The sequence below is a fragment of the Bactrocera neohumeralis genome, chromosome 5 (assembly GCF_024586455.1).
Source record: "Bactrocera neohumeralis isolate Rockhampton chromosome 5, APGP_CSIRO_Bneo_wtdbg2-racon-allhic-juicebox.fasta_v2, whole genome shotgun sequence".
In the NCBI taxonomy this organism is placed as follows: domain Eukaryota; kingdom Metazoa; phylum Arthropoda; class Insecta; order Diptera; family Tephritidae; genus Bactrocera; species Bactrocera neohumeralis.
In genome coordinates, this window is record NC_065922.1 from 68,153,574 (window position 1) to 68,166,449 (window position 12,876).

A 12,876-nucleotide genomic window follows, 5' to 3' on the forward strand; every position below is an offset into this window, starting at 1 on the left:
TCTATGTATATCTAATTTCGTTTTGGTTAAGTTCGAGGATCAATTTTTTTCATCAACGCATATAGTTTCAGCAAGGTTTTGAGTCAAAACTGAAATATTGGAGAGGAAACTTTAAGGTACTTCAATTACAGCTACTGAACTCAAGTTTGCTTCATATAAAATAGTCCTTAAGTTTCAGTTAGTCCGTCACTACATTGAAAAAAATAAAATCTCTGCGAATGCCACTCCTACTCACAGAATAATGATAATTCCGGAAGCAATGAGCCAATATTACTCCACTCTGCAAGCTATACTGCCGTCCTCACCTTTTTTCTGGGAAGAACAGTTGTGTATAACTATGCCGATGCGCGTAATGTTTCCTATTCTAAAGAAAGTATTGTAGCTATGCAATATCATCGCTAACAGTAAGAATAAATAGCAAAAATGATACTCACCGATTGATGTTGTATGTACATATGTATTATTTTATTTCAGTGGATCGTACATTCGATAGCTGCTGGTAAACAAACACAAACGTGTATACATACATATATACATAATTATAATTAAAAAAAATGTTTTTATTAACTGGGTCTCTTGATAAATCAGTTTTATATCCTGAACAAAGTAGTATATTAAGTTTGCCACGAAGTTTGTGATCCCCCAGAAAGAAACGTCGGAAACCCTATAATATAAGTACATATGTATGTATATATGTATGTAAATTATCAGCATGCCGTGCTATACGTGGATTAGCCGAACATAAGTAGATAAAAATTTGATTCTACATATACAATATATAACAACAATATTTGTGTTTTGACAATTAAAAAATATATACACATATGCCGTACTATTTGCAAAAATACAACTTATTTGATAAGAAAATTTGTTTGCAAATAGTGTGGCTTATGTACATATGTATATATATTTTTTAATTGCCAAAAAACAAATATTTGTAGTTATGTTTTTATTAAAAATACAAAAGGAAAAATTACTAAATTATTAAAATAACAACAAGCGCGCTTTTCGTGTGGTCTGCTGCTCAAATTAATGTACATATGTACATACATTCATACAAATACATACCATGTGTGCTTCATTCACACATGCTCATCAAGAGTGTTTATGGTGATATTATTATCGCATGAGTCCAGATTTTTCAATGTCCACTTGTAGTATATGCACACATGTTTGCTTACAACTGTTAATCGTCCGAAAAATGCATGCGGATGTGTTCATGGAAGCCGTTTCTTTGAATGAATCATTATTAAACATTCATACACATTTACATACATATATAAATTATATACAAATGTATTTGTGGATACACTGCTTAAATTACACACCGGATTCATGTACTGCTTTTTACAACAAAAGAAGACCGCGCTCACTGCACGTGAATACCCAAGAATTTAATTTAATTAAATTGGACATTTATGCCTATATAACAAAGGGAAATGAAATGAATAAAATCACATACTTATGTATGTGTGCTCTTGTGTTCTGTGTTTATTAAAGTCGAAATTTTGTGTGCATAGTTGTATTTTATGTCATAGCGCTTTTCACTTCGATCAAAATATTTTCAAATACTTTATTACTACTGTGAGCGCCCCTCAGGAAATGCAAAAATACAGCACGTCACTTTAGTTAGACCCGACTGTATTTAGATGGTAATACAGTTTTGCATTTATGACAAAAAATTCACTATTTTATCGACTTTTAAATGTCAACGTTTATTCGTTTTGACACCAGATTGACACGTCGTATTCGGCTTGCTGCTTCGTGCACACGATGACAAGTTGGTAGCATTGCTCGAATAGCAAAACGAATTATCAACTTATTCGTGTCAAACTTTTTACAGCGATAGAAGCAAAACGGTGCGTTAAGTTGTTATTTAGGAATTCATATATTATTCCAATTAGAAAAAAATAATATGGGTTATTTAAATTTAAGTTGCTGAGCAATAATATAAATTAAAAGTTATTTAAATGATTTTATTTGAAAATAAAAAATAGAATTTTGTGGATAAGAAACCCACTTCTTGGTGTTATTTGCCACGTCAAGTTTGTGCGGCATAAGTGCAAGTGAAAGGAGAAAGCTGAAGAATATTAAAATTACACGTTTACTTGTGTAAATATTTCACAAATCCTAGTTCCCTTTGTATAAATTTTAGTATTAAACGGAAACGAATTTCTCGATTGAAAAACAACTCCTTCGCTTGCATTGTTTGCTTACAAGAAGAATTGCAGTGATTTTGTTATAATTATATATTCTTTCATTTCAGCATTTGTGCACTACCCGCCTAACATTACAATTTATTGGTTATCATGGATAAAGTAGTTAAATTCTGCGAACCTGGTCGTGCCTTCGCCAAGGACTCGATTCGTTTAGTGAAACGTTGCACCAAGCCTGATCGCAAAGAATTCCAAAAGATCGCCATTGCCACCGCTATTGGTTTCTGTATCATGGGCTTCATTGGTTTCTTCGTGAAACTAATTCACATCCCCATCAACAACATCATTGTGGGCTCATAAATTGCACGGCGGCTGCATCAGCTGTATTATTTCGTACATTCATACTTATCTAACGATAGTTAATTTACATTTACTCAAATTTTGTTTGTATAAAACATTGAAATGAGTTTATTTTTCATTTAGCAATAAGAGATTAAATATTTGCTTGTGCAGAGATTAATAAATACGTTTTATTCTGTAGTTGAAATCAAACTAATAAGCCAAAATCTGCAATTTAACCCAAGTGATGAATTATTACTTTAATGACACCAGAGCAATCTTGCAGATTTCGGCTTAACAACTTTAATAAAACGAAAAATATATATTTGGGTTTTTATTGCGATAGGAAACAGAGTTTACGTACAGGCACAATCGGTAATAATAAGCTAAGCTCTTTAAATTCAAAACGGATAATAATATTGGTACTAAATAAATATTTATTTGCCAAAACAAATAATACAATTTTAATTGTTTGTATTTTTATTTATGCTTGAAAGATTAATGAACTGAACATACCCAATATATGATTGAACGTTAAATGATACCACAAAAAGCTTGACGTTCTTAAAACCTCAGTATGATGAATGATTGTCAATTTTGCGGAAAATTTTTACACGCTATACGTTTATGAAGCTTAATGCTGTGTAAAATTACTTCAGTACTGCAATTAAAATTGAAGAATAATCAATAAAGTGTTTTAAAGTATTTGAGAAGTGTTTAAGCTCGTTGAACAATAATTATATTGTAAGATATTCACGAGATAGTGGTTTAAATTTGCGTTGACTTATCCATCCTCCCCAAGGCCAAAGTGTACGGCGAGCGTAATCACTTTCCCCGCTTAACGCTTTGTGTGTACATGCAAATTATTGTACATTCCGTATAGTGTGGGTGCAAAATGGATGAAGAATTAATATTGCAACAACCGGCAGATCGCCGACTGGGCACTGCAAATACATTACCACCTGGTCCGCCAGGTGCAGAAAATGATGTTGTAGACTATGGTGAGTACATTCGCTAACAATAAAGAATTAAACTAAATTTATAAACTTAAATGCATATATTCCACAGAAGCTAATAAGCCAAAATCTGAGAAAGAATCAAATAGAAGTTCCACAAGCCGATCAAGTCGACGTCGTTCACCATCAGGCAGCCCACCGCGATCGAGACGTAAATCTCCTTCGCGTGGTCGGCGATCACCATCACCATTAGAAAGTGGTAGCCGTAGGCGGCGACGTTCGCCATCACCACCACCACGTCGCAATCGATTTAGAGACTATTCGCCAGATCGACGACGTTTTGATGGCGGTGGACGCAATATGCGCCGTTCACCTGATAGACGACGAGGTGGTGGTGGACGAGACTTTCGCTATAGAGGTCGTAGTAATAGCCGCTCGCGTAGCCGCAGTGTTTCGCCACGTAGGGGAGGTGGTAGTCGTTGGTCACCCAAAAAGAAGCCAAGTTCACCGCTACCAATTAATGCACCACCACCACCACAAGTAACTCAGCCACAAACCCAATACAATCCAATGCCCCCACAACTATATACGAATGATACGTATGCACCACCAGCTTATAATCAATATGCCGTACCGCCACCGCAACAAGCAGCTGGATTTCCACCACAAACTGCTGGTGATGCTTACGGTATGCAGGCACCAGTACCGCCGGTGTTTAACGCTGCCTATCCACCACCACCAGTTTGGACAGCCAATGGTAAGTTATGGGCTAATTTTTGTTATATAAATACATTGTTTCCATGGTTTAAGTATAAACTGTTTTAGTATTTTAGTAAACTACGAATAAAAAGTTGTTTTTTATTATTATTTGCAGACGCTTATGCGCAACAACCTTGGATACCTACACCAGATCCAAATCAACTACCACAAATTGCTCAACAGCCACCACCAGTAACTGCACCAACCGCTATACCACCACCACAAATTGTGCAGCAACCAATAGTAAACGAACCCCCACCAGTTACAATTGAATCAAGTTCAAAACACGATGGTATGTATTCCATAAGTAGTTCAATATTTATGTACTAAATTTTATACTATTTCGTGTTATATATTTTCTCAAAATATACGAATTGATGTCATTCATTACTTTTACAAAAATTGACACACTCGGCTAGTAATATTAAGTGTACCACATAAGTACCAGCACAGGCTCATTATATCATACACTAGAACACACACACTAGCCGTGCTGTAAAAATTATAGAAAAAAAAATTTGGTTGAAAAAAAATAAGATTCCAAATACTCGATGGAAAACTACAACCCCCAGCAGTACTTCCTATGTTATTCAACACGATTTCATCGTACGCACTAAACTTGGAACCAGGAGGGATGCAACGAACGAAACAAACTACAGTTTCATTTATGCATTGTGGCTACACGAGTGCACAATGCTTTGCATTGTCCAAAGCGTAAATAAAAAGAAAATGCAAAATATGCATTTTTGAAATATACTTTTGAATATGCTTTTGTGGAATTGGAGCGACTAATACAATTTTCTTATTATTTTCATATGTTTATAGCAGCTGTGGCACAAGAAGCAGAAAATCAACGCGATGAATTAAAACGACAACGAAGCAGTTATCTGAAAAAGACATCATTGCTCCGCCAAGAATTGAAAATGTTAAAAGATCAACGCAAGGATCTACACAGCGGTGGTGCTGCACCACCATCGCCTACAACAAAGGGATTCATCGATGAAAACGAAAAGCTACAGGTATGTCGAACTATGAAAAAATGCATTATGTTGTTAGTGTGTTTTTTAATTTTAATATTATTTTGGTGAGTTAATGCTGTGTAACGAATGCTGGAACGAATAGGCACCTTAAAGTCACGCAGTTTGTCTAATTAAGTTTTACAGAAATATTACATGCAATAGTATGAGGCTTGTCAAGCCAGTCAAGTGTCAAGTTTGTGTTCAGACAAAAAGTGTTTGAGAAAATGGAAGCTTAAGCATTAAATATAATGTTAACAAAATAAAGTACTTCAATAACTGTTTATATAATTATACAAGTTCGTTATGGTGTTATATTAATGCGTAACAATCAGTTAAATTTGTTGTGTAAAAATAATGAATGTGTATGGATCTCTTATGATGCATAATTTAACGTCGTTTGAACTCGAGTTGGAAACCAACTCACCTTCCTAAACCGCGCGAACGATCACGGACTCTGTAATTGCTGTAAGCACAATAGTTTTTTCGGAACGGTGCTTTTGCTTAATCTTTCTTTTTGCATTGGCCTATTAAATTTATGCACTACTTGCTTTTATTGTGTCTCAATAAGAGCGCTCTGCATTAGAATGCTTCTTACTGTCAAATTCAGCTGCTGCATTCTAATCGCACACACTATGACAAGTGGTATGCAAGCGTAAAGTTTATTTGTGTACATAACGGAATTAAGATGGGGAAAACTTTTTTGAATTGAAGACATTTGTGAAATATGGTTTTCTGCTATTATTAAAGTGCTTATTCGTTGGATGCATTTTTATACACAGTATTGCGTAAGTGAATGCAATGAAATAAATTTTAATACCGTTAGCGTGTAAGCAACGTATTTAAGTCGATTATGTGAGTAAATGACAAATTTTTCACAGCTTATGTACCTGTTGATTTGTATATGCATATACACGTGTGTGTATGCAAGCGTAGTTGTGCAGCAATTACTTTCGTACTGTTTAGATGTGTTCAAACAGTCGTTTCTTTCTCGTTCATCATTGGTTGAAAAGCGCAAATTTGCAGGAAAAACACGGAAAATGGAATTCAATAAGTTAGTGTTAATACAAGTCTATATATTTATTGCTGTGCACAATTTTTTCCGAAAATAATAATAATAATATGCAAATATGTATAGGTTATGTTTTCCAAAAAAAACTAGTTTATTGCTAAAATTATTGTATATGCAGAAAATTGTAATTATTTTGAACCAGTATATGAAAATATTATATTGTATTATGCACATTGTTATATGAAAGTAAACAAAAATATTGTAAAACATAACCACACTTTAATGGATATGCTGTGAGGTACCAGCCACTGAGGACTACCGTTGAGGGCGCAGTTTGGACCGCTGCCGCTGGAAATATCGGACATATGTTGCCGTCTAACTGATGCTTTCAACTCTATACACTAGTTAGCAATTGCGAAACGAAAAAAATGAGAGAAATGCATTATATTTTTAAAGTATTTCAAAATCTGAATTAGTGTATGCTAATTTATTTATTTCTTCTTTCCCACATTTAGAATCAAATACAAAAGAAACTCAACACCATTGAGAATGTCATTGACATGCTGACGGGCATTATTGGCGAGGAAAACTTGGAAAGAGAGGAAGAAAATTACGCCAGTGATAAAAGCGAAAAGGAGGAGCCAGCTAAGAAGCATACAAAAGAAGCAACTTTGCCGCAACAGCCAGTTAGCGCTGGTGGCGATAGCGGACGCATTCGCAAGAAGAAACGTAAAAATTCGAGTACTTCATCTGGCAGCAGCTCGGGTAGCTCCAGCAGCAGTAGCAGCTCTTCATCGAGTTCATCATCATCCGAAAACGAGGTGGAGGAGGAGGAGGACGACGACAGTTCGGTTGAGCGTTATAAGTACAAAGCCATCGAATCGATGAAAGCCAAAGCCAAGGAGGGTGTGAAGCGCGAGCTGAAGGAAGAGAAGTTGTAAGTACACAGACGAGAAGTTATTAAAATTAAATTTAAAAAAAAATTTATAGGTATTTTAGGTTAGTATTTTAAGTAATTTCATCATTAAGTGCTTTGTGCTTTTTAAAAGTATAATAAGAAGAAAATATAACATTAAAAAAATCGCATAATAATTCTAAAAATCACAAAGCTATTTGCGCATGCGCAATGAAATTTTAGGAAAGCCGTTTGCTTAAAAAAAAATATTTATATATTTAAAAATACGGCATAAAATCCATAAAAGTCATAAAACCGTTTGCGCATGCGCAGCTCAACTATTACAAAATTGTTTGTTTTCAGCACAGATATCAACGCAGCAGCACGTCAATTCGTAAAATACGCATTAATTTTCTGTTTTATAACAAAATAATTATATACCGCTTTTCATTACAGATTCGATGAGAAGAAACGTTTCAATTATGTCTTCTATGATCCGGAAATGCATTGGTGCCAGACGTGTGATGTTTTTCCCAAAACCGCAAAGGATTACTTAAACCACTTGCATTCCAAAGAGCATATGGATCGTGAAAGCATCGAAACACCGTGGCACATTGATGTGGCAACTGATGTAAGTGTTTAATTAGGGCGGAGTATATAATATACAACCAGTTTTTGCTGCAAGACTATTATGTGACACTAAAAATGTTATAAAAAACTTTTTTACAACCGTGAATTGTTGCACAAAACGGTAATATTTTGTTCGTATAACGGTTAGTTTTCTGTGCAGTTTGAAAATGAAAAAATAACGCCTACATTGCCTGTAAAACTATTCTGAATACCATGAGTTAATGATATAGAAAAATGAAGATCGCCGCAAGTTATACACAGCAATAACAACAACACCAAGGTATCGATAAACTATCATTTAGATATTGAAATCGCTCTAAATCCTCCTATTACGATATATATCACATCAATATTAGAAGACTTGAGTCCATAAATCTATACAGTCTCCAATACGTAAACGGAGGAAAATTTTTTCCATGGGGCTTATGTGTTGTTTTCCTGGCAGTATTCTGCCGAGTTGATAGTCCTTGCCCGGATAAAAAATCCGGGTCCGCTCCAGTTACGTAGACCCGTCTTTCGTGGGAACGGTTTTGTTTTTATCATGAATATTTTGTCAATAAAGAGTTCCTCAAATATTTTCGTGAAACGCTATCGAGTTGAGAGTTAAAGCCCTGGTTTGTTCCGGTTACCTAAATCCGACTCGCGTTGATTTACATACATAACAGCTGGTTCTACGTTACCGGAATATATCTAACTAAGGAGATTAGTTTCGAATGGCTGACTTGTTTGGTTTGGTAAGCAAAAATTAATTAAACCGACTTGTGGGATCGTGGAGAGAGCGTATTTTGGTACGAAAAATTAATGAATCGGTACATATAATACCGAATATATAATTTCACTTAAAAATGGCTAACTCAAAATAAAAAATATTTGTTATTTCATAAAAAAGGAATTTAAGTTCGATATGCAGTTGCAGTAAGTTTCTGCTACCTTCATGAGTCACACAGAAAATAAGAAACAAACAAAAAACATTGATTCACTGATTTTTAATTTTCTATTTTCTCTTCTTTTTGATAGCAATTTCCAAACTATGAAAATGCCCCAACCAAACGTACCCCGATACGTGGTCTAACATTCTTCGTACCAGCTTCGGCATGGTTCTGCAAATTATGCAACAATTGGATGGGCGATTTGCATTGCGCCTCAACACATTTGAAATCACAACTACATGCGAGCAAATACAATGTAAGTGTGCTGTTCTATAACTATAATTACTTCCTTTTAATTGTTTCGAGACAAATATTCATGCCATCTATTACACTTGCAGGCCTTCTTGGAGAAAAATCCACACTTTGAAGTCAATTGGTTGGCAGATCGTCAACGTGTGCTAAATGAACGTAAGAATTTGCCGCCACCACAGCAAATTACATCCGTCTCCACCACTGCAGCGGAGAGTACACCCAGTAAAAAATCGAAGAAGGAAGAGAAAGTGAAGAAGCGCAAGAAGAAGGGGTGAGTATTCGACTGAGTTCTGCATATTCACAATTTTTTTTTACATTTACTTAAGTCAGGGGTTTTATTAGTTGAGATTTTTTGCAGTACTAGTTATAGATACGCCATTTTAATAACCGAAAGTTTGAGTTACGTTTGATTTTTTCACTGCGACCTATGGTCTATTGTGCTCTCTCCCATATCACATATGGTCACAATGATCGATGGAGGTGATGTGATCCCTGTCCACGTAGATGGATCCAAGGGCCTTGAGGCTGTTTCTACTAATTGCTGGACAATCTAGACTCAGGGGTTCTGGAGTTTCTAGTTCCATGTCGCAAAACCGGCAGTTTGCGCAAGAGGCTATGCCCATGTTGGACAAGTATTTTTTGAGCCTGCAGTGCCTAGTATAGACCGCGACAAAGAGATTGAATTTGTCTCGTGAGAGGTTGATCATATCTCTAAACCTTTCTGTTGCCTGCTGACAGTGCCCTTTATGGCCCGGCACCCAGATCCGGTGTACACGCTTGAAAAGTGATAAGCGGTTTAGCCTTCCTATTTCCGCCAGTAATAGCGATTTGACTTATTAAGACCGCTTTTAGTGCCGCTTGACTATCGCTGAGTATAGCGATGCGATAGTTGTGTTAGAGATTTATAGCAAAGACTTCTGTTTGAAAGTTTGCCGAAAAACATCCCATTGGTATGGATAGCTTGGTATGCGGTCCCGCAATTCACGATAAAAACATTAATCCTAAAAATCATCTAGTCTTTCTGGAACTCACTAAAAGCTTTAGAGCCCTTCTATTGTACGCTTGTGGCAGACAATGAGCGAAATGATTAAGGAAATGGTATCAATCTTCTTGATCCAATCGGTCCAAATAGTCAAAATCAGAATGAATTTCACACACCGCGCCAGAGCAAGTTTATATTATAAGAACCTAGGCAGAACCCATCCCGAAGAGCAAAATAGCTAAAACTTACGATATTTCGTTTTTATTCACAAATATACTTTCATTCTATGCAGTTCGGAGAAAAAGGATAAGAAGAAGAAACGCAAGCGCTCAAAGAAACGCAAGAAGAATGCTGCAACATCGACTTCCAGTGACTCATCGTCTTCGGATAGTGAGAAACCCAGCAAGACCAAAGTCAAATCGCCAATAGTCATACAAGGCTTGGACAATCCCAATCCTGCGCTTTCGATACGTGTGGCCATGCGTAAACAAGATTTCGGTAAAGTGGACGAAGACACACCACCGCCGGCGCCTCGTTTGCACGTCGAAGCTGCACCGCATCCAGTGCCACCGCCCGCGGTGACCGTCGCAAATATCAGCAGTGCCGCTAAGGTTGATCCAGCAACCTTATTGACCAACACCGGCCGGTTGAGTAAATGGACTGAGGCGCAAGATAGCAACGCCAAAGCAGCAGCAACCGTAACGCAACCACGCAAAGGTGCAGAGGAGGACAAAAATGATGATGCGATCTTGCAGCAGTGGAATAATGTGCAGCCGGTCATAAGCGAGAGCGAAAAGAAGCTACTGGAGCAGTTGAAGGGCAAGTTGAAGAACAAACCACATGAGAATGCAACAACACCGGCCGGCGCCTCTATACGCAACAATAATGATGGCCCGTCAGATCGACGCGTACGTGACCGCGACCGCGACCGTGAACGTGAGCGAGATCGTGATCGTGATCGTGACCGCGACCGCGATCGCAATGACAGAGATCGTAATGATCGTAGACGGCGTTCGCGCAGTCCTGTCTTTGGCGGTGGCGGTGTTCGTGGCCGTATGCGTCGCACACGTAGTCGTACGCGCAGTCGCAGTCGCGGACGCGCCGCTTCGCCATATGGACGCAGAAGGCGCACACGTTCACGTTCGCGTGGACGCAGGTAAATATTTATTCAGTTAAAATTTGAAAGCTTTTAATAACAAATTATATTTTTTTTCATTATTTAGAAGCCGTTCCTTCGATCGCCGACGCCGCTACAGCCGTTCACGCACTCGTTCGCGCACACGTTCCAGCAGTCGCAATCGCATTGAGAAGCCAATTGTGCGACATCCCGAATTTAGACCACGTGTGCCCGAAAAGGATAAGGAGCGGGAGAAGCGTTCAACTACCGACACGAAGGATAAAAAGAATGCCGACAAGAAGAATAAAAGCAGCAGCACTTCGTCAACTGCAACGAGCGGCAAGAAATTACCGTTCATTGGTAAAATGCCTGTCTTCAAGAAACAAACCGCCGGTCAAGGTGATGGCAATGGCGTCGAAAATACTCTGGCATACACCGGCGACAATGGTCAACATGCCAATCCGGCTGGTTACGTGCCACAACGTCCGCCTGCGCCCACCGCCGCACAGATCCAAATGGCCATGATGGAGGACGTGTACGGCAATGCACCGCCATTCCATCCCGATGCCGGCATGATGATGGACTACGACGAGTTGATGCCCGATCCGATACAGTTTGTCAATTTGATGGGTCAAGTGCCGCCGCCACCACCACCACCCGCTGGCGCTGGTCGCGCAAAGTCCGCAGACGGCACGGACGAGGAAGCCGAAGATATACTGCCACCGGGTATTGATGTGGCCGAGAGTGATGATTGTGTGCCGCGTCCCATTTCCGATGGGCCTATACCGCGTAAAGGTCCACTGCCGAAGGATCTTGAAGAGGCGCTGAATATCATATTCCCCGGCGAAAAGAAATCGGACGACGAGGATGCCGAGGCTAAGAAAGCCAAGTCAACAGGTAAATCTATAAAAAATATGCAATTATAATTATTTTATTTAATATTTTTTTCTATTTTTTACCAAACTTTCAGGCGAAACACAAATAATTGTGGAGGAGCCGATTATGCAACCAGAGGATCTGGTTAAAGAAGGCATACACATGGTGACTATAGAGGAAACGTCAATCGCTGGCATGGATGAGGCTTCGCAGATGAGCATGAACGAACCGTTAGTGTTTAATAAGCCCGCAAGTTCATTGCCCAGTGAAGTGGTCACAACGAACGCCAACATCGTAACGGCAAATACACCACAAACAGTTGATATTACGTCACAAGACGCGGCTGACATTGATTTGAACGCCATACAACCGCCACCACCACCGGCAGCTGCAGCACCAGTACCACCACCAGCTCCAGTTCCAGCACCGGAAGCACCAAGCGAGCCACCAACATCAGCAGCTGCTGTGCTTAATGGCGCTGCAGTTGAGGAGACCAACAACGATACCAAGAATTCCACTGAAGAGCCTGATTTGGCGCACGCACCCGAACCCGATGACATACCGATGCCCACGTCGAAAGCCTCCGCCGAGGACGTTGCTAACATCGTTTACGACTTGGATGATATACCACAGCCACCGCCGTCACCCACAGAGAGCGAGAAGAATCGCCGACAGGAGGAGTTAAATGACTTGGCCATGTTGGGCATCGATGCGGACGATATGGCGGCACAGTGCATATAAACACTGATGACGTGCTGCTTAAAAATTATTACATGCGACTTGTACAGCATTATAGTCTGTATTCAGTCCGCCTACAAATTACTTCTTAGTTGTGATGACGTTGTATAATGAAGTGAAAGGATAAATATGCTTAAATATATTTTTAAAAGAGCCGTGTGAAATTTTCAGCGGCATAAAGATAAAACTATGAGAAAATAAAGACGTGAATGACAAGTA

General features: G+C 38.6%; 2 protein-coding genes across 4 annotated transcripts; both read left to right on the forward strand.

Moving 5' to 3' along the window:
* The first annotated feature begins 1,742 nt into the window (after positions 1-1,742).
* LOC126759013 (protein transport protein Sec61 gamma-2 subunit) lies at positions 1,743-2,818 on the forward strand. Its single transcript, XM_050473531.1, has 2 exons — positions 1,743-1,859; positions 2,267-2,818. Exon 2 carries the CDS (start codon positions 2,310-2,312, stop codon positions 2,514-2,516), a length of 207 nt encoding a protein of 68 aa, XP_050329488.1. The 5' UTR covers positions 1,743-1,859; positions 2,267-2,309; the 3' UTR covers positions 2,517-2,818.
* Positions 2,819-3,085: 267 nt separating this feature from the next.
* On the forward strand, positions 3,086-12,876 carry LOC126760751 (zinc finger matrin-type protein CG9776). Of its 3 annotated transcripts, XM_050476628.1 has the most exons (12): positions 3,086-3,239; positions 3,298-3,496; positions 3,564-4,208; positions 4,326-4,502; positions 5,036-5,229; positions 6,754-7,175; positions 7,590-7,764; positions 8,781-8,948; positions 9,031-9,215; positions 10,219-11,082; positions 11,150-11,940; positions 12,014-12,876. In XM_050476628.1, exons 2-12 carry the CDS (start codon positions 3,391-3,393, stop codon positions 12,658-12,660), a joined length of 4,374 nt encoding a protein of 1,457 aa, XP_050332585.1. In that variant the 5' UTR covers positions 3,086-3,239; positions 3,298-3,390; the 3' UTR covers positions 12,661-12,876. The 3 variants fall into 3 exon arrangements, with proteins under 3 accessions (XP_050332585.1, XP_050332584.1, XP_050332586.1); XM_050476627.1 differs by having other exon boundaries at positions 3,086-3,496; XM_050476629.1 differs by having other exon boundaries at positions 3,086-3,496; positions 5,039-5,229.